The following is a 21906-nucleotide window of genomic DNA, read 5'->3' on the forward strand; positions in this document are numbered from 1 at the left end:
ATGACAGGTAAGCACAATTTCATTTAATATATATTTTTTTCTGAATTTCTCTATAAGAACTTTTGGCCTAGGTGGTGCCATGAAAACAAATGCTGATACTCTAGGGTGCCATGATTAAAGTAAATTTGGGAACCACTGACCTAGTGTCTATACGCCATACGGCCAGAGACGCCCAGCTTAAATGAGCGCACCATTTTTTTCTTTTACATTTTGTATCTTTTAGATGCAGCAAACACCACTGACAGTGTACTAGAGATGCTGGGCTGCAAATGTAACCACACAGGAATTACTTTCACACAGGTACAAGGTCTCAGATGAACTTGGTGTGAGAAAAAGCTGCGGTCGCTGCATCCTAGTAGTATTTTGTGTACAGATTTAGAGCCATTCGCACACAGATGTACAAATGTTGAGAGGGGCTGCCTGGTTGACCTGACCCTACCACACAAACTGCTAAACTTCCTGTCGCCATCTAAACCTCTGCCAGCGTATGCAATCGCAGGAGCTTAATTATGCACGTCCCTGTAACGGCGTTCAAACACACAGGCATGCCTGCATTCCGCAGAACACCCCCCTCTCCACCTCCAAACGGTCACTTCATGTCAATCACTATGCCATGGGACTGTGTGCTCACTGCGATCGCTTCCCGATCGCAGTGGCCGGTTCGCACACTGCGATGAATGCGCAGAGCACAAACATCGACCGGCTGCGTGCGAACACAGCCTTGCAGTCCAACCTGAATGAGGCCCTAAGTATTGTCTTTTGAGTAGAATTCTTTATTAAACAGGTCAGATGATTTTTACATTCATATTATTCTCTCTGGATTAATCAGACATCCACCTCTCACATACACCTGAATTAGCATTTTGTTGTATACTCACTTTGAAGTGTTTTCCAGGATAGTTTTCACTTCTTGTGCCTGCTCCTTCCCAAAGTATACCACAGTAAGATGGACTCTCCTGTCCTGGTTTATGCATACTTCCCTGTAACACACAAGCCAAGACATGAACTTCTGCACCAAGATTAAATGTCATTGCAACAACAGAAATAAAACGGTAACCTGGAAGAGATTGTATCTCAGCAATATCAGCACATATGTACAGCCAGGGCTGGATTTCAACCACTGCAACATATGCACCAGCCTAGGGCCAGTGGGTCAGGGTTGTACACTGGGCATTTCCGACAGAGCACAAGCTCCCCCGAAAATGTCAAAGGGCGCGCCTTGCTTGCTGGCAGAAGACTTCGGCAGCTGCTCATCGCTGCGCTGACAGCCTGCTGGGTCCTGGCTCCAGAGGCACACACTAGTTCCTTCTGCTATGTTGTGCATGTGATGTTATGAAACACGCAGAGAAGTGCCAGGACGCACACAGAAGTGAGAAGAGGACGAGCAGCAAGGTGCACGCTGGCCTCTGTGCCTACTACTACCTGGCTGTCTGCTATTAAAAATTGTATAGGAGATGGAGGAATGCTACTATATGAGGGGGGTTCGGGTGGGGTGGTGCTGATATATAAACGGTCACTAATGGCCCCCCTGAGTGTAACAATAAGTATTAAGGGATGGGTGCCACAGTTACACCCAGAGGCCAGGGCCATTAGTGACTGCTGCCTACTACATCAGTAGCACTGCCACTACCTGCTATCAGCTCGCACACACACAGATATATAAAGCGATCACTAATGTTCCTGGGTGTAATAATAAGTATGGGTGACACTGTTTGCTACAATCAGCAGGGACGGCACAAGGGCCGTTCTTGTGGAGCGGCTGAACAGGGGTGCCATCCCATTAGGGGAGCAGTGCAGCCGCTGGGACATATCTGGCAGGCAGGTGCTACGCCCAGGCCACCATGCCCTAAAAAACCACGACCGCATTTTAGGCATCATGGCTGAGCCTGCCATTATGCAAATTCCTGGCCCGGGTAGTGCTGGGCTCTTCTGGGTAGCTCAGACGCAGCCCGGGCTGGACATGATATCATAGGTCACAATGCTGCGCACACAGTGCAGATGCGGTCAGTGACTAATCACTGAGGCTGCTGTTGGGTACTTGTGCCACGGCGGGCTGAAGGCAAGTGAGGGACCGGATGACTGATCACTGGTCCGATGGGCAACTTTGGAGCGAGTCCTGCAACTTTCCCTGCAGCTCTGTGAATTGAGGCGGGGGACAATTAATTAATGTATGGGTTTTTTTTTTCCTTTGGGGACAATACATTAATGTATGTTTTGTATTTTTTTCCTTTGGTGGACAATGGGCCTGCATAGGCAAACGCAGGGGGGGTTTCCATCTGCCTGGAAACCCCTTTCCCAAGCCCACACCATGACCACAATAGAAATAGTAATGTAATTTTACTAGTGCTGCATGTTCCTCACAGTATCACAAATTAAACAATTAGCACCACCTGTGGATCTTTTAAAATGTATGAGTCAGTAATAAATAACCTGTGCACCAACTAGGAGATCTGGAAAACATTCACTGTTAGGGATGTGCTGCTTCAGAGCCCAATATGTACATACAGTCAGGTCCATAAATATTGGGACATTGACAGAATTTTCATATTTTGGCCTCTATTCACCACCACAATGGCTTTGAAATGAAACAAATAAGATGTGATTTAACTGCAGACTTTCAGATTTAATTTGAGGGTAATTACATCCAAATCAGGTGAACGGTGTAGGAATTACAACGGTTTCTATATGTGCCTCATACTTTTTAAGGGCCAAAAGTAATGGGACAAACTAAACAATCCTAAATCTAACTTTCACTTTTTAATACTTTGTTGCAAATCCTTTGCAGGCAATTACAGCCTGAAGTCTGGAACGCATAGACATCACCAGACGCTGGGTTTCATCCCTGGTGATGCTCTGCCAGGTCTCTACTGCAAATGTCTTCAGTTCCTGCTTGTTCTTGGGGCATTTTCCCTTCAGTTTTGTCTTCATAAAGTGAAATGCATGCTCAATCGGATTCAGGTCAGGGGATTGACTTGGCCATTGCATAACATTTCACTTTTTAGCCTTAAAAAAACTCTTTGGTTGCTTTTTGCAGTATGCTTCGGGTCATTGTCCATCTGCACTGTGAAGCGCCGTCCAATGAGTTCTGAAGCATTTGACTGAATATGAGCATATAATATTGCCCGAAACACATCATCAATAAATACAAGGGGACCAGTTTCATTGGCAGCCATACATGCCCACGCCATGACACTACCACCACCATGCTTCACTGATGAGGTGGTATGTTTTGGATCATGAGCAGTTCCTTTCCTTCTCTTCTCTTCCCATCACTCTGGTACAAGTTGATCTTTGTCTCATCTGTCAATAGGATGTTGTTCCAGAACTGTAATGGCTTTTTTAGATGTTGTTTGACAAACTTTAATCCGGTCTTCCTGTTTTTGTGGCTCACCAATGGTTTGCATCTTGTGGTGAACCCTCTATATTCACTCTTGTGAAGTCTTCTCTTGATTGTTGACTTTGACACATATACATGTACCTCCTGGAGAGTGTTCTTGATTTAGCCAACTGTTGTGAAGAGGTTTTTCTTTACCAGAGAAATAATTATTTTGTCATCCACCACAGTTGTTTTCCCTGGTCTTTTGGTGTTGCTGAGCTCTCCGATGCGTTCTTTCTTTTTAAGAATGTTCCAAACAGTTGATGTGGCCACACCTAATGTTTTTGCTATCTCTCTGATGGGTTTGTTTTGATTTTTCAGCCTAATGATGGCTTGCTTCACTGATAGTGACAGCTCTTTGGATCTCATATTGAGAGTTGACAGCAACTGATTCCAAATGCAAATGTCACACCTAGAATCAACTCCAGACATTTTACCTGCTTAATTGATAATGAAATAAGGAGGGAATAGCCCACACCTGTCCATGAAATAGCTTTTGAGTTGATAGCCCCATTACTTTTGGCCCCTTAAAAAGTGGGAGGCACATATTGAAACTGTTGTAATTCCTACACCGTTCACCCGATTTGGATGTAATTACCCTCAAATTAAATCTGAAAGTCTGCAGTTAAAGCACATCTTGTTTGTTTCATTTCAAAACCATTGTGGTGGTGAATAGAGGCCAAAATCTGAAAATTCTGTCTATGGCCCTCATTCAGAGCCGTTCGCTAATTGCGGTCGTTCGTTTAAAAACAAGGGGTGGCTATTCAAATGATCCGTACGCACATTGCAGTCTGTTCACACCTCTAAGTCTGAACGAACGAGCAAAACATACGCTCGTTTATTTGTTCAAAACGCCCCCTGGCCGCACGCATCCTACGTCATGTCCGCTATTTATTAGATTAATCGAGTACATCGAACAGCGTATGAACTGCTCGCTATTCTTGTGGTTGGTGTTTGCTACCACAAATTTGCGAGCAGTTCTGGCTCTAAAATAACCCAGTGACATGGTCAATGACGCTGCTGTTTTAAATATACACACCCATAAAACGCCCGTTTTGACCTTTAAGCACGCCTGCGTTCGGATCTCCACTCCCCATTTTCAAGCACCATCCCCTGTTACCACCCACATACGCCTCATTCTGTCACTCAAAATAGCAGGCACTCGCTATATAGCGTACAAACGATTTTCGGCCGCACTGACTGGTTCGCGCATGCGTACTAAAAAGCGTACGCATGCGCAGATGTGCAAACATCGCTCGGAACGAGCGTACTGCCGCTAACGAGCGGCTCTGAATGAGGGCCTATGTCCCAATATTTATGGACCTGACTGTATATGTCTAGGGCAGTGCTAGATTATTCTGCTGCTCCCCCAGACTCCCGGATTTCCTCTAATGCTCTGGAATGGTGCCTACGTCTAAAATAAAAACATTCAGCTCAGGCAGGATGGCCCTACTGCCGCATTTAATGGGCTACTGTGATTGCTGGTCCTCTATATGTTGGAATTATGACACAAAATATACTTTGTATGACGCATATTAAAGCTGGTTAAATGCTAATTCTGCCCTCTTCATGGACTGGCCACACTCACTCTAAAATCAAGCATTTGGAAACCCCCCACTAGAAATCCTGCGTTTGCCACTGGCCTGATTCAGAGATGGATGAATTTACACAGCTGCACACAGGCGGCTGTGCAAACCCGTCCATCTCAGATGCAAATGCAGAAGGAAGTGTCAGACACCTCCTCGCTGCATTTGCGATCCCAGCACTATGAGCGATGTCGCAGGATGGAATCACCATCAGAATCATCGTGAAGGTTGCTCCTTTGGTCAGGCTGCCCGCATCCTAGCTGGTGCCTGGTAACGCAAGAGGGCAGGAATCTGCGTACACCGATGCAGACCCTGGCCTCGTCCCTCCAGGAAAATGGAGGAGACACGTCTCCATTTATGGGATTGTCTACCAGGCACCATGACCATGTCAATCATGCTGCGGCTTGAGGGGTCTGCTAGCGAGATCGCAGGACCCGTTCTGCACATGTGCAGAATGGGTCCTGCGCAGACGCAGACCACTAAATGTCGGAGATGTGCATTCATCTCTGAATCAGGCCCAAAGTGTGTGTTTATTCCTTTGGTGAATAATATGTGTGTTTTTTCCTTTGGTGGATAATATGTGTGTGTTTTTTCCTTTGGTGGATAATATGTGTGTTTTTTCCTTTGGTGGATAATATGTGTGTTTTTTCCTTTGGTGGATAATATGTGTGTGTTTTTTCCTTTGGTGGATAATATGTGTGTGTTTTTTCCTTTGGTGGATAATATGTGTCTGTTTTTTCCTTTGGTGGATAATATGTGTGTGTTTTTTCCTTTGGTGGATAATATATGTATGTTTTTTCCTTTGGTGGATAATATGTGTGTGTTTTTTCCTTTGGTGGATAATATGTGTGTGTTTTTGTCCTTTGCTGGACAATATGTGTGTGTTTTTTGTCCTTTGCTGGACAATATGTGTGTGTTTTTTGTCCTTTGCTGGACAATATGTATTTTTTTTCCTGTGGCGGACAATGTGTATTTTTTTTTCCTGTGGCGGACAATGTGTCTATGTTCTTTTTCCTGTGGCGGACGTGTTCTTTTTTCTGTGGCGGACAACGTGTTCTTTTTTCTGTGGCGGACAATATGTGTATGTTTTTTCCTTTGGTGGATAATATGTGTATGTTTTTTCCTTTGGTGGATAATATGTGTGTGTTTTTTGTCCTTTGCTGGACAATGTGTATTTTGTTTTTTTCCTGTGGTGGACAATGTGTCTGTGTTCTTTTTCCTGTGGCGGACAACGTGTTCTTTTTCCTGTGGCGGACAATATGTGTATTTTTTTTTCTGTGACAGACAATGTGTGTAGTATTTTTGCCTGTGGTGGACAATATGTCTCGATTTCTTTGTATTTCTTTACATGTCTTCTGTGGATTAATTTGTTAAATTAAAAACTAGGAAATACCTTTTTCGGTTAATAAAAGTATTAATTATGAAAATAGCTGGATTTGTGGGAGAGTAGACGCACTACAAAATTTATGATGTACTACACTGTTTGCACTTTCTATGATATCACACGTTAAAACTTTAAATAATGTGTGCACTGTCTGTAATATTTAAAGCTTTAAAGAGTTGAATATAAGGAGGAAAAATCAACAAATAATGTAAGGGGCATGAATCAGGAACGCATATATAGTGCTATGGCTTATTTGAGGAAGGGGGGCCCCAAACCGGTATCTTGCTAGGGCCCCATGAGGTCTAAATCTGGCTCTGTATACAGCGAGTGGTGGGGCAAACTGTGGTCAGCTATGTACCATGCAGCTCACTAAACTCCCTGCATTAATTGCTCCCTTATTGGTCTGCCCTATAAACACAAGGAAAAAAATGCACAAATACACTATTTTTAAAGAGTGCGGTAAGGTCCAACGGAACCTGTGAGAATTACATAAATGCAGGTTGGTGCAAATAGCCTTTGTTTAAAATCATACATGCCGACTTTTTGGTTGTCCCCCCTGGGTAGGAGCAGGCAGGACAGAGGCGCGGCACAGCCAAGTACAGATTGGGACATGGTTGCCGACTTTCTTGCTGCCCGTCCTGGGAGGGAGCAGCCAGATCAGGAGGGCAGTGGGCGTGACCAGACAGATGTCAGTCATTTCTGGGCTGGGCGGGCCACGTGACGCGTCATTTTGGCCCGGCCCCCGCTACACAATGCCGATATTGCAGGCATTGTGAAGCAGGGGGCGGGGCCAAAATGATGCATTTCAGCGCGAATCGCATCACCGCCACCGGGCGGCTTGCCTACCTTTCTGGGGGGCCGGGAGCGACACCTGATTTTTGGTAGGCTCCCGGCAGAATCGGGAGGGTAGGCAAGTATGGGGGACAACTGAGAGTGTGCATTAGTGTGGGTAGTGTAGCTGGGAGTAGGGTGGACTCTAGCAAAGAGATGGGTTTTCAGAAAGCCTTTGATAATTTAAAAGATGGGGAAAAGTCAGATCAGGGGTGGTTATTTTTCGAGTAGGCCCATTTTCGTGGGCAGATTAAATATGGTTTATGCAGTATATGAAAAAATGCATGACATCATGAACATGTCTCTGAGCCAATAAACATTATGATAACTATAATTTGAGAAACTATTTTTAGTTCTTGTATTAGATTTAAATTCATATGCAATTGTGCTTTCACATTATTTATAGTCATATATAAAAGTCTGGGAGATGTAATGTTGTAATGCTATCACACATGACCAATGCCTTCCTGCCATTTGATTATAAATTGATTTGCAGTTATAGCTAAACTTCTGAAATTTTAATTAAGCAAAATAATATGTGTGTCTTCTCTGGCATCCAACTGACTAATATTTCCAGCACAAGCCGTAGTGCTAGTCTGTGTTCTGCCATGCTTCCTTCCTGCCTTACCTTGCTGATAAATTGCATTTATCTCCAGGTTCCTACTTTTTGCAAATGAAATATGAAGAATGACTTATGAAGCACTCTTTCTGACTGCTGACTTTGTGCTTTTAGGTAAATAAACAAGTCCCCCAACTCCCTACCCACATATTTATTTATATGCTTTAATAAGTGGGATATAGTACAGAAGACAAACTCAGTACAGGTACATTCAGATACAGCCGCAGTCGCACACAGAATATAGGCAGGTTGTATATCATTTTAATCAGCAGAAGCTGCTTGTGTGTCACATCACTATGCAAACCAGACACATTTTAAGGTAAAAAGGCAAATGAAAAGACACTTGGCGCTAAAGAGTCAGTCCACGGCATGGCGCGACTAGAAGGGCTTTTTAAGACTAGGAAGTAAGATGTATGTGGATACATCTGTATGCAGTATTACATAACAAATCATGATAAAAACAGGTGGTGTTGTTAGGGCAGGGGAACTACAGAAGTACAGGGAATGCCCAATGTGATGAGGTGTAGTGTCACCATGCCCCCTTCTGTACATGGTGTGTTGATTTGAAACAACTAAAAAGTATGATTTCACTTTGCAAAGCAAAACTTTGAAATGTAAAATGTAGTGAACATCCTTTACTATCAGCAGGATACCTTTCGCACCAATCAGACACACTTAATACAGGAAGGCACACTTATATTGCTCACAAGCAATATTGCAATAAACACATCCAGAAAAAAAAAACAATTGGCAGCTAGGCAAGCACTAGATAATACCAGACGTACAGTGGACGTTATACACTTTATAAATACGCACCATCTCCCCTATTTCGTGCTTGGTCTGGACCCGGAGAAGGCCTTTGATAGGGTTTCCTGGCCATTCTTGATGCAACCACTTACTGCATTCGGTTTTAAGGGTACATTAAGGCCCTTTACTTTAATCCTTCTGCTACAGTTCTTGATGGGGGGTTTTCTAGGATCCCTTTTATATAACTAACGGGACACGACAAGGTGCCCTTTATCACCCCTTATTTTTGCCCTCATTATAGAGCCACTGGCTAGGAGAATGTGTCTCAATCCCGATATTGCCGGTGTGACTGTTGGAGACTCTCAATATACCCTTTCCCTATTTGCCGATGATGTTCTTTTGACCTCGACTAAACCGCTCACCCATCTTCTGAACTTATTTTGTGAACTATCTACAAATGGAGATTTGTTGGGTTACAAAATTAACCATAGCAAATCTGAAGCTCTCCCCCTTCACCTCCTGGGGGGTCTGAAACAACTGTTGCAACAGAACTTTGATTTCACTTGGAGGAAAGATTCCTTGAAATATCTTGGGGTCAATATCACCAAAACATATATACATTATACAAAGCGAATTACCCCCCCTGTTCAAGTCAATTGAAGGTGATCTTCTCTGGAGGAGTTATTTTATTTTGTGGGTTGGGAGTATAAATGCTATTAAGATGAATGTCCTACCTAAATTGCAGTATTTGTTTCAGACGCTCCCGGTTGCAGTACCAACTCGAGTTCTTAGCCTACTCCAATCCTTGTATTTGTAAATTTATATGGAACTATAATAAGTCCTGTATACGCCAAGATATTTTAGCTAGACGCTCATCTGACGGAGGCCTGGTGTTACCGATGATCCTACAGTACTATAATGCTTCTCGTTTAAGTCAAATGGTTCCTTGGCACTCTCCTTATTTTACCAAATGCTGGGTTAATCTTGAAAGTGCTATGGTAGGTGTGGACTCAATCTCCCATCTGCCTTGGCTGCTACGCAAACACAGACCTCAGGCTGCCCTCTCAATCCCAGCAATAGCTCTGACACTCTCTGTATGGGACAATCTTAATAAGAAATTTGCTCTATCCACATACCCATCTCCTCAGACCCCCTTGTGGAACAATCCTTCTTTCCCGTTGGGCCAATCACCCACTATGGCATCTGTCTGGTCAGCAACAGGTATCACTCGCTTCCGACACATTGTAGAACAATTCGCCCCACAGTCTTCTGGTGGCATCCAGGGAAAACATAACATCGCCAACTCCTCCCACTACCAGTATTTACAAATTCGCCACTTTGTTACCTCCTCTCTTTCTATTTTCCCGCCTCGAAATCCTTCTTCCATAGAAAGGCTTTGCATATACCGACCTACCGACAGAGGTACTATATCCTTTCTTTACCACTCTATATTGATAATGGAGTTTCCCTCACTTACTACCCATAAACTTGCGTGGGAGGCAGAGTTGGGATACCCACTGGGTGATGCTACTTGGGAAACAATTTGCCTCGCTATTTCAAAATGTTCTCTCAGTGTTGCTATCCGAATTCCTATAAAGTTTTTATTAGATGGTACTTAGTCCCAGAACGCCTTCATCAAATATATCCTAGCACTTCTGACCAGTGTTGGAGACAATGCGGCCAAGTTGGTACATTTTTTCATACCTGGTGGACCTGCCCAAAAATTATTCCATTCTGTAACATGGTCCGCTCCCTAATTTCATCAGTTGTAGCTCTACCTCTCCCCTGCCAACCTACTGCTGTGTGCCCCAGTTGACCAAACACCTAAGAACACTACCAAACTAATTCTTTACATCTTCTGTGCAGCCAAATATCGGTTGGCATGCAATTGGAAGAAATCAAACACTCAAACTCGTCAAGAACTCCCGAAAGGAATCTGGTTCATATCTAAGATGGAGTACACTACTAGTCTTCTGAATAATAAAGTGGATAAGTTTCACTCAATATGGTCTCCATGGTACTCCTCCCAATCGGTAACCCTCCCCGGTCTTACATGAACCGAGATACATAAGTACATTATTGACTCCTTTTTGGGTGTGTCCCTGGCTCGCTTATACATCCTCCTTCACCCCATCACCTTCTTCTCTTTCCTTTTCCCCAATAACCTGATGTCCTACTTTATATCCTATTGAGTGTACTTTTATTATTTCTATCGATATTTAGGATGCTACACTTCCCAATCTCTATATTATTGAAGAACCTTTATTATGTTGCTTATTGTTTTTTGTTTACATTTTTAAATTTTTTTTATTTTTATTTTTAATATGATTTTCCATTGCTGAATATAATGCTGTATGGTATTTTTATTTATGTACTATATTCTCCATTTATGGATAAATGGTACTTGTGAAGATTCTGTATCTATTGAGATGCCATATAAGTCTGTTCTTTGTTTCTATATATCTAATAAACTATATATATATAAAAAAAAAAAAAAAGAATTGGGACTGACTACCATGCGTGATTTCACTCTATGCATGCCTAATAGGAGAAAGGTTTAAATAAAGAAAAAAAACACACACCACTGAAAATGATCTGCGGTGCAAAACTGTAACTTAAATACAGTATATAAATAATAATCTTTTGCAAAGAGCGGATGGTAGCTTTCACTTACACCGTATTATATTTGGACAAAGAGTTCATACAAGCATGTTTCCAAACACACTTCATTAGTTCTCCTTTAAATCTGACAACTCATGCAGCAATTATAACCTGGCCTTTATTTTACAAAGTTTTTATAAGAAGCTTAGCAAGTCCATTTATTACAGTGATCTGACATGAAATGACTATTGCTTAATACTTAATAGACGCTAACAGAAGAGGAAAAGAAAGTATGTACAGGAAACCGCAGGAGCGGCGAGCAACTCTGCACTGTTCTGCGTCTGAGGATGGTTTGCTCTATGTTTAGCAAAATTAAAGGTTCACAGAAAAATAAGTAAATTAACCAATTTCTTGGGATTTGTCATGAAAAATTGGATTTTCTAAAAATAACTTGGTTAAGAAAATGATAATAATAAAATGAGCTGGGGTATACTTCACAGCCCTACGTGTGGTTATATCTAGAACACAAAGGTTAATACAGTGTTAATAAAAAGATCCTGAAGAATGCAAATGCAATTACTTTATATTCACAACCTTCCTTAGTTCATTATATTCTGTAATGCTTCTTGTTTTATTAATAACCAAACCAACTATAGTTATTTGCCAGTTAGAAAATTTTTCCTACTATTTACATAGTGAATTCAGAATGTTAAACACATTAGCTTGATATGAATATTTAAGCAAAGCAGTAAGTAGCAGCTATGTCCTAAACTGGCTTGCAAATTTTAAAGGTTGAAATAACAGCTAATATAGAGTTATTATCCCCATCCATCAGGGAACTTGAATTTAGATTTCTTAGAAGAACTCGGTCTCCAGGTGTCAGGTCCCAGCCTTTACTCACCGATTTTGAAGGCAAGTACTGTACAACTGTAAAATAATGACTGTAGTGGTATCCCTTTACTTTACTAAGGTCAGTCTGGCTGTATGACAAAGTAGATACAGATATAGGTATATAATGTAGAATACACAGTATAAACACTGCCCAGGGCTTAAGGTTTGAGAATGGCAATATTAATAATTTAGCTTGCTCTTCACTGTAGGAATGATACAGAGTGAGTACTATGCTACTTTGAGAAGCGTATGTGAATTTGCAATGTGCATGCTGATAAAGCTAGTGCAAGCATACGCAGCCCTGCATGCATTTTTGCACCTATCTAACCTATGGACAGGAGAGGCAGGACCATACTTACCTACTCTCCCATAACGTCCAGGAGACTTCTGAATCTTTGGTGGCTATTCTGGATGCCTGGAAAAGTATGCAATGCTCCCAGAGGCTGCCCATTGTCACCCGGCGATGCCCACTTCCTTCGGGCAGCTTGATGACGCAATTTGCACTAAACTGTCTCCTGCCTTAAAATGCCAGGAATCACAGCAATTTACAGAGGGGGGGGGCCATGAGGACATAACTGAGGTGCCACCCCCTGCCCATCTGGCAGCTCCACTACCCTGGGACATCCCACCTGGCTGCATCCTCCGGGAGGTGTTCTCTCACATAGGCAAAGTTCAGTTGGTAGTATTCACACAAATGCTGCATACAGGGACCCCCAACATAGGAGAAAGCACAGAGCTCCTCATATTTAGCCAACTTAAATACTATTTATTACCATTAGCACAGCTCAAACTTACAAATTAATTTAATGCAGACAACATAAAGCATCTGCCCAACAGTTGTTTCATATGCAGAGACACATGTTTTGTCAGACATTGGAACATGCATACTAACTTACTAACTGAGTTGTGCATACGCAGAGATCTGTCTTTTTTCCCCATAGAATGTCTTGCACCAAGGAGCGTGTTGGTGCACGTGTGCACTCATAATGAGGACGCTATGAAACCAAGCATATGATAGAGTTGATATAGTCGCAATAATGTGTACAAGCCGCTATACAGGTGAATACCCACAATTAGTTCTGTTCCTAATGCGAGTGTAATTATGGCTGATGCATGCAACGCTGAATCAGCTCCATAGCAAGAAACTGATTAACACCATAATTGCCGACTCTCCCGGGACCAGCAGGAGGCTCACGATTTTTCAGGTAATCCCCTGCACCCCCAGAAGAGTAGGCACTTCTCTCACATCCTGCCCACTTCCTAGTGAAGTGGGAAGAATGGGGAGAATACTCCCGGGGATCGGCGGTCCGTAAGTAGGGGGCGGAGCTCAATTACGCAATTCTGTAAAACCTGTAATTTGGCCCCATCCCCAATTTAAATATACATTTGCTGTAATTTACCTTAAAGGGACGGGACTTAATGACGTGAAATCACCACCCACCTGCTTCTCCTACCTGGGCTTCTCCCGGGGAGGAGAAAACAAAAAGTAGGTTAGTATGATGAACACACGTATCCCAGGTGTCACAGAACTTTAGACCTCATTCAGAGTCGGTCATTGCGGCCGCTCGGTCGTAAGGGAAAAGGGGCCGGATATGCAAATGAAGCACTGCGTCGTTAAGATGGGATCGTTAGCTGGACGAGCGAGGGGAGGATGCGGCTGTAAGACTAAAAACACGCCCCCCTTCTCGTTCGCAATACACGTCATCTCTGGACATATAAGGATTAATCGAGACCATCGGGAACCATCGGAGCTGGTCGTAGAGCTTAAGGCATTAGTACTACAGGGGCATTACTATTGGGGCATGGGCACTACAGAGGCATTACCACAGGGGCATTACTGTGGGGGCATGAGCACTACAGGGGCATTTCTGTAAGGGCACTACATGGATATTACTATGGGGCATGGGCACTACAGGGGCATTACTATGAGAGCATGGACACTACAGGGACATTACTATGAAAGCATGGGCACTACAGGGGCATTACCATAAGGGCATTAATATGGGAGCATGGGCACTACAGGGGCATTACTATGGGGGTATTAACATATGGGCATTACTATGGGGGCATTACAATATGGGCACTACTACAGGGGCATTATCATATGGGCACTACTACAGGGGCATTACCTCAGGGGGCATTACTATAGAGGCACTGCTGCAGAGGGAATTACCAGGGGGGGCGCCAAATTACTGTCTTGCCCCTGGTGACAAAAATTCTAGTTTCGGCCCTGCCATACCCTCTCTTAAGCACTACGATCAAGTCAGTGTAAAAACCTCCCATGTCACATGTGCCATGACACTACTTAGTTAATTATGCACTCCCATAAAACATAGACAGGCACAAATGCGTTCGGATCTCCACTCCCCCGTTCACAAGCACCTTCCCCTGTTACCACCCACAAACGCCTCATCCTGTCACTCAAACTAACGACCTGGCCAAGTTGAAGGAGAGAAAAATTTCCGATGCGCTGTTTTGCTAACATCGCTGGGTACGACCGACTCTGAATGAGGTCCTTTATCTTTATACGTATACTCAAGCCCAGGGGTATCAAACTTGATAATTAACCAGTCCTCCAAAGCACAAGGGGGCGGAAAAGAGAGCCCACAAATTCAGCTTGGCAGCCTCTGTATTATGGCCTCCCTTCTGCCACACAGAGGTACCAGCCTAGTGTAGTTTTTATTATGACAAGGAGTGTGGTCTCCCACAAGCTGAGGTGTCTAGCATTGGGGATGAATGAAAGTTTGAGTGAGGGGAGATTAGAAAATTCTCTGTCTATTGGAGGCATTTATCTCATTCAAAGTATGGAAGGAAGGCTGGTTGCTTGTAACTAGACATTGATAAAAAAAAAAAGAGCACCTTGATCTTATTACAATAATCTCTCTGTGCAAACTGACATGTCATTGTGTCATGTCTATGTATAAAGAGTAGCAACAAATCACATTTCTATACTTGGGTGGGCAGGAATGCCATCACTCCTTCGCTCTGTTTGTTCAAAAGTCTGCTTCTCTGCAATTACGTTATTCTACTACACAAATCTATCTCCTACTAAAGAGATCTAGGCGCATTTGTTCAACACGAACAGTAATATCAGCTTTTCCATTTGTGAATGATATCATGGGACAAAAACACCAGACTTGATGCAAAATGAGAACGATGCCAGTTACATTAAAGTGGTGTATGTTAAGTGAAATTGTTGTGGGTATGCCCAGAAAAGTCTCCGCAAACAAATGTGTCTTATTATTTGACTCTTATAAATCTGACTCTTATAAATGCACCACTAACGCTCATCAGGGCTTTCCTCCTTGTTCGAGCATATATTATGCTTTTATTTGTGTATAAAGAAATGTTTTTTTTTCCCCTCATATGTCACATAGAGATTGTATTTTATGCATTTGAGAAGTTCTTGAAATTATACGGATGTCTAATAGTAAACAAATGGATATAAACATGTGGCGAGCTATGCCTGGCATAATCAGGGTGGTAGTTGCAGCTTCATATATAAACGCAACTGTGGCTTATTTAGGGAATGCAAACTACTGTACATCTGCATTTTGGGGCACAATTGTAGCCAACTCTGCATCAAGCCCACAATCTCCATGTAGATACGACTCTGATCAGAATCAAAGTTGGACTCCATTGAAAAATTTAGAAGGCAAGGGATGATGGTAAATCCTGCAGAGGCCCGATATGCTGATTGGATCATGTGCACGGGCCAGCGTGTGTATGCAAATATTTCTGTGAAAAGCCCAAAAACATGCTCAGAAGAGTGAGGCCACACAATTAAATGAACATGCCCTCACATCCGGGCCCCAAAGTTATTCAACCCCCTGCTATAGTGGTGTTTTGTCACTGCCCAGAGCTACGTTATCACAATGCTGTAAAACCCAACCAATGACCTCGGCGCTAATGAACCAAAAAGAATATATACAATCGACTAAGTGCTTCTTTGTCCTCCCACTTTGCAAGTGGAGGTACAGTAATATAAAAATCAGCTGCAATTCTAAACTCCAGGGATTGTGATTCCCTAGTAAAAACAAAAATGCAAATAACCAAACAAGACTGTGCTAATTAGAAACACACTACTAGACTGTAAGATGGCAGAAATATATAACAACAGTCAGGGCTTCTTATATGCAAAAATTAATAATTTTATCACATTTGATATATTTGACCACACATCACATTCATTTAAAAATAACAATGCAACTAATAATATCCACGGTTAAATAGATATCGCAATAATAATGACCTAATAAGTACTTTGTAGGGCCTTCTGGAATAGATACATATATGACTCTAAAAGGATGGTGTTTGATCCATAAAGAAATGAGTCCAAAGGTAAGTGGAAATCCGTGTGGAATGGAATATAAACGAAGCATACAATTCCTTTTAAGATAGAAATAACGAGCTGATATAAAAAGTGTTATCCCAAATACTGTATAATTACCACGCTTGGGTCCGTTTAAGTTATCCGGAGTTAAGTGAGTGGCGTTCTGAGCCGGGATACGATGCACCAGCAGTCTCTCTGTCTCCCGCTCTTGAACAGCTGATAAAGCTGCGTGTGTGTATCCGGATTAAAATAACAGACCAGTGGGATTGGAGTAACGACTTGCCGTATCTTTTCTGTCTAAATCCAGAAAATATTCCAGTACTCCAGTGCACTTGACACACTTTGGGGTGCTGATATTCAGGGGTCCTCAAATCCCGGCAGCAGCAGCCCGACAGAGGAGGAAATCCCGATCGTCCTAAAGGTAAGTATAAACTAACCTAATTCTACCCCTAACCCGTGTGGCCGGAGGCTGGGCCACACGTGGTTAATGGCTGCCGAGGCACTGAAGGGGTTAACCCCCTGTGCTGCGGCGCCATTTTTAAAAAATGAACTATGGGCGCTAGGCGCCATCTTTTAAATATGTTACCGGCGCTAGGCGCCGAATGTTTAATGTTTTATGCTGCCGTGACCCGGACCCTGTCCGATGGCCGCGGCAGCGTGTTAACCCCTCGGTGGGGGCTGTATGTCGGCGCCCAGCCCGGGATCATCTCCGGCGGTGGCGCGTCAATGAAGGCTCCACGCTGGGACCCGGGAGTGTGACTCCCAGCGTCCCAGCTCCACAGGGACGCCGCTGGTCCCTCCGTGCCGGCTGCTTACTGCGGCCAGGCAGCGGAGGGCAGGGCGGGATGACGACTGCTGGGGGCTGGGAACTTAGCTCCCGGCACTCCAGCGGGCTGTAGCTGACTGCCGGGGGCCGGGATCAATGCTCCCGGTGCTCCAGGGCAGTAGAAGACTGCTGCAGCCGGGACACGATTGTCCCAGACTGCAGGGCTGGGTGGTACACAGGGGGACCGGGCTAGCCGGCTCCCCAGGTGGTGCTGTGTGCTGACCGCTGGGGACCGGGAGCATCGCTCCCGGCGCCCCAACTCCACAACGCTGCGTGGCCAGTAGTTTAACCCTCGGTGCACTGCACCGAGGGGAGAACTGTGGTAGCCACACGCTGGGGGTCGGGAGTGCTAGCTCCCGATACCCTAGTGCAGAGGAGAGGCCACACGCTGGGAGACCGGAGAAGCCGGCTCCCAGTACAGCGGGGCTGTGTGGGGGCAGTACAGAGCGCTCGCAGCCAAAGTCCTGTGGCTGCGGTGCTCAGGAGATTTAACTCCTGGTAACCCCCAGCGCTGAGAGAGCCCCAGCACTGAACCCTGCAGTCCAGGGCTGCAGGGATAAGAGAGCCCAGCGCTGAGTGCTGAGCAGTGTAAAAAATAAATAAATATAAATGCATTTGAAATGATTTGTGCAGCACTGAGCCAGGACAGCAGGTCCTGGGCTACAGTGCTGCAGTGTGTAACACCCTGATGCAGGGCACAGGCTTGGTGTATATTTAAGAACATAAAATGTATATGTTTAATGTATAATTTAAGAAAAGTGGTCTGTGGAGGTCCAGGGGGATCCGGAGCTCTCTGTGGGCTGCTGGGTCCCCCAGCCTCCTCCCTAGAGGAATAAAATGTCCTCCTATGCAGCCTCATGCCTGGAAGTGGTATGGAGGGGTGCATAGGGAGCTGGCTAATGCAGCCAGCTAAGTGGGTTTAGGGAGCTTCAAATCGCTTCCCTTACATGGACAGGAAACCGTGCCCGGGGACCCTGCTTGCCCACCTCTGGAGCTCAGATTCAGGCAAGGCTAGCAAGCTTGGTCCCTTAGCAGATTCCTGGAAGTCCGTTTTCGGAGGGAAATCCTTATCTTCCCAGGCTGTGTCCAGACGGAGCGGAGCTGTGGGCGTTGCCCAGCTCAGAGGTTGAGCCCAGGCACAGGGGAGTCACCACTCCCCCTTGCCATAAGGGACAATGTTAAATGTGCATGCGGCCAGCACATGCACAGGTCATGCACTTATGATGATTGGTTGGGAACCACAGGGCGGGCTTACCCCCTGTGGAAATGTGTATTAGAGTGGCATAAAAAGAGGGCCTGTGAGCCCTGTATGTGTACATCCTTGTAAATCCTGTGTGGAGAAGAATTGCTGTAACATCCTGTATGCTGATATTCCCCTTCAGGCGGAAGGGAGGGTCTTTTTTAAGACTTTGAGCAATAAACACCTTGCCTGACTTCAATTGTGCCTCAATCCTGCGACCAACAGAATTGCGCAAACCGCTATTCCGTTCTCCTGCTGTTCTGGGTAAGAGCTCCGTGTCTCCAAGTTCAAGCCCTCTGCCAGCTACCGTGCAGACCTGGTCCATTGTGAGGGATCAGGTGGGAACAGCCAACACCAAACAGGAGGTGTGTCCGTAGTTAATCAAACGCATACGCAGCAGATGCAGTTCCAGGTTCCAAGGCAGGAGCCTGAGTGTACCTAGTAAGCGGTTCCAAACGCCGATGGTAGAGTTTGGTGGTGGCAGCATCGTTAAACGCCCACGGCGCAGTGGGCGGAGTTAGTGACAGGCGGTCACTGACGGTGAGTGGGAGTCCAAAAGCACTAACCCGTGACCAGGGACGGCCTAGGCGAAAGGCATCCGGTCACAACCCTCCTTTAGGGTGCCTAACCCTAACCTCCCCCCCCCTGTACCTAACCCTAATCCCCCCTCTAAGTGCCTAAACCTAACCCCCCCTTCCCCACTGCCTAAACCTAAGTCCCCCAGGGGGGGTGACTAACCCTAACCTCCCCCTGGGGGTGCCTAACCCTAACCCCCCCTTCCCCTAGCCTGACCCTAACCTCCCGGGGGGGTGCCTAACCCTAAGTCCCCCCTGGGAGCCCTAAACCTAACCCTTCCCCCCCGCGGCTGTTCACGCTCGGCGCCCAGTGTCGGTAACATGACAGGCGTCTAGATTTAGACGCCTGTCATTTAACCCTCGCCAGGATTAAGCAGTCGGGAAGCCGGCATTGCGTCCGCCGGTTTCCTGAACATATACCGAATGTGATGTGTGGTCAAATATATCAAATGTGATAAAATTATAAATTTTTGCATATAAGAAGTCCTGACTGTTGTTATATATTTCTGCCATCTTACAGTGTAGTAGTGTGTTTCTAATTAGCGCAGTCTTGTTTGGTTATTTGCATAGTTATATTTTTACATGGTGGCACAGTGGTTAGCATTGTTATAAGGATTATTAAATAATACTTTAAGTAAACAAAGTTTAAAATGTACAGCAGAAGCTATTTGATTATGGAATAATAAACAGTTTGGCTCATTTCAAGTTAGTCCAAAATAGAAACAGTATGCTATGGAGTATGTGGACACTATACAGCCTATAACATTTATTATATAGCTGTATATGTTAATGATAACGTTTATCACAGTCTAACCTGAAATTCTGCATAAACTGTTGAAACTTGTCTGCTCTTTTCGCCAAAGGGACAATGATATTCACAAGAACATTAGCCGTGTTCATCTTCTCATTCTTCACTTTCACAATGGGTCCAAATGGTCGAAAGAGAACAATGCGCTTAAATTCTTGACTTCTATCTCCTTTAAAAGACAGTTCATACAATGTTCCTTTATCACGTTCTGTTCTATAAATACCTAGAAATGAACAAAATAAAATATTAGTAAGACTTAAAGAGGGTCTCTTTTCAGAGATTAAGGGGAAAACATTTCTAAAAAGTAACCATAGTAGTGTATTAATCATCAAGGTACAGTTGTTCGGTAGACACATGAGAGTGATAAGGAGAAGATGGTGACGCAACATACAAAAACATTCATATGTCTACAACGTCTAACCCCAATACAGTGCAGTCCCAACTGGCCACGGCCAATACACAACTGAGAAGGGAGTGTGAAAATAAAAAGGGCTGGGCTGACAGTGTTAGTATTGTCTTGGTAGAAGGTAAGGGCCGCATCACTCCTTTAAATTGAGGTACTCTAGTCCATATTGCTGCCACTGTTAATTGTAAGGGGAATACAGAATCTCCTTGGAGGTAACAATGTTAAAAAAGGGGTAACCTCTTGGGCGCAGGTTCACCAGATGAATTTACATAGAATACCCATGTTCTTGAGATCTATCTCTCTAGGACAAGATCAATAGTCCAATGGTGGAAATTTGTGAGAGTAAATAGTCTGACAAAGGTAGATATATTCCTAAAGTACAGGTTGAGTCTCCCATATCGAAATATTCCGGAATATTCCGAAATATGGAATTTTTTTGGCATGACTGCGATAATGAAACCTTTGATTTTTGTTGGTTCCATGTACAAAAAATTTGTCTAAGGCACAAATTATTAAAAATAATGTATAAAATTACCTTCAGGCTGTGTGTATAAGGTGTATATGAAACATAAATTAATTTCATGTATGTACACAAACTTTGTTTGAGCCACAAAATTATTGAAAATATTGTATAAAATTACCTGCAGGCTGTGTCTCATCTCATTATGGTATGCAAATATTCCAAAATACGGAATATTCCGTTATCCAAAACACCCCTGGTCCCAAGCATTTAGGATATGGGACAATCAACCTGTATTTATTTATGCCAAAATGGAGGTATTTGGAGCAGGTAACATCTCATAGGTTTATGCCAATTTCAGTTTCCAATAAATACTTCTAGATGCATGGGTACTGTATAATTGGGATCAATGGCTTGGTAAATTCATAAATGAGAAGTAATAGTTCAGTTCTTTCAGCAAAGGAATGTATCAAGGCAGGGCCGGACTGGCCATCGGGCACTTCTGGCATTTGCCAGAAGGGCCGATGGCCTAAGGACCGGCTCGAGGAGGGGTGAAGGAAAAGACCCCCGCCCTCCATCCAACGGCTCCGAAATCATTAAGATTTCACGGAGCCGGAAGGGGCGGAGGCGTGTATGGGCCGGCGGCGGCTGTGCTGGCCGAAGAGACAGGGGCGTGCCGCGAGGCCAGCCCCTGTGACTCGCGGCATGCCCCCTTACATTTGCCACGCCCCCCTCTACACGGAAGTGCAGGGCGGACTGCCAGGGCTGATATACAGCCCCAGTCCATCACTGTATCAGGGCGTTAGGTAACTGCATAATGGAAGAGAAGAAGGAATGAAGGTTTATAAAATATATATTTGGAGACTTCCAGCCATGCCCATAACGGATATGGCTGCTGTCTGGACCAGCTCTGCTATAGCCAAAGTTACATCCCTGACTTCGGGCCGTTTATTATATTTTTGTAATATCTCCGTATTGCTGATTTCTGTATTCATTTTTTATTTACACCACTGGTGATGGTGTTGTTTCGACTATTTTAAGTTTATATACATTCCACTATGCATATTTTTTATATGATTGTTTTAAGTGCTAACTAATATGTGTGAGATGTTCATGATATGCTGCGGCTCACTGGAGCCCTTCTCTCTCCGTTATATTTTAGGGGTTTTCTCACCCCCTCCTTTAGTGAGGTTACTCCTCTCTTCTCAATTTTTCTATTTGAT

At 44.1% G+C, this 21906-nt stretch overlaps 1 protein-coding gene across 1 annotated transcript in view; it reads right to left on the reverse strand.

Annotated features, from left to right (window-relative positions):
* The window catches only part of CSGALNACT1 (chondroitin sulfate N-acetylgalactosaminyltransferase 1), a 126673-nt gene that overhangs the window by 47218 nt on the left and 57549 nt on the right, over window positions 1–21906 (reverse strand). The window contains exons 2-3 of the mRNA XM_088448275.1: window positions 19824–20040; window positions 879–980 (exon numbers count right to left, since the gene is read on the reverse strand). Coding sequence (XP_088304401.1) covers window positions 879–980; window positions 19824–20040 — 319 coding nt within the window. The remainder of the gene's footprint in view (window positions 1–878; window positions 981–19823; window positions 20041–21906) is intronic.

The sequence above is a fragment of the Taudactylus pleione genome, unplaced genomic scaffold (assembly GCF_031769625.1).
Source record: "Taudactylus pleione unplaced genomic scaffold, aTauple2 ptg000454l, whole genome shotgun sequence".
NCBI classification, from domain to species: Eukaryota; Metazoa; Chordata; class Amphibia; order Anura; family Myobatrachidae; genus Taudactylus; species Taudactylus pleione.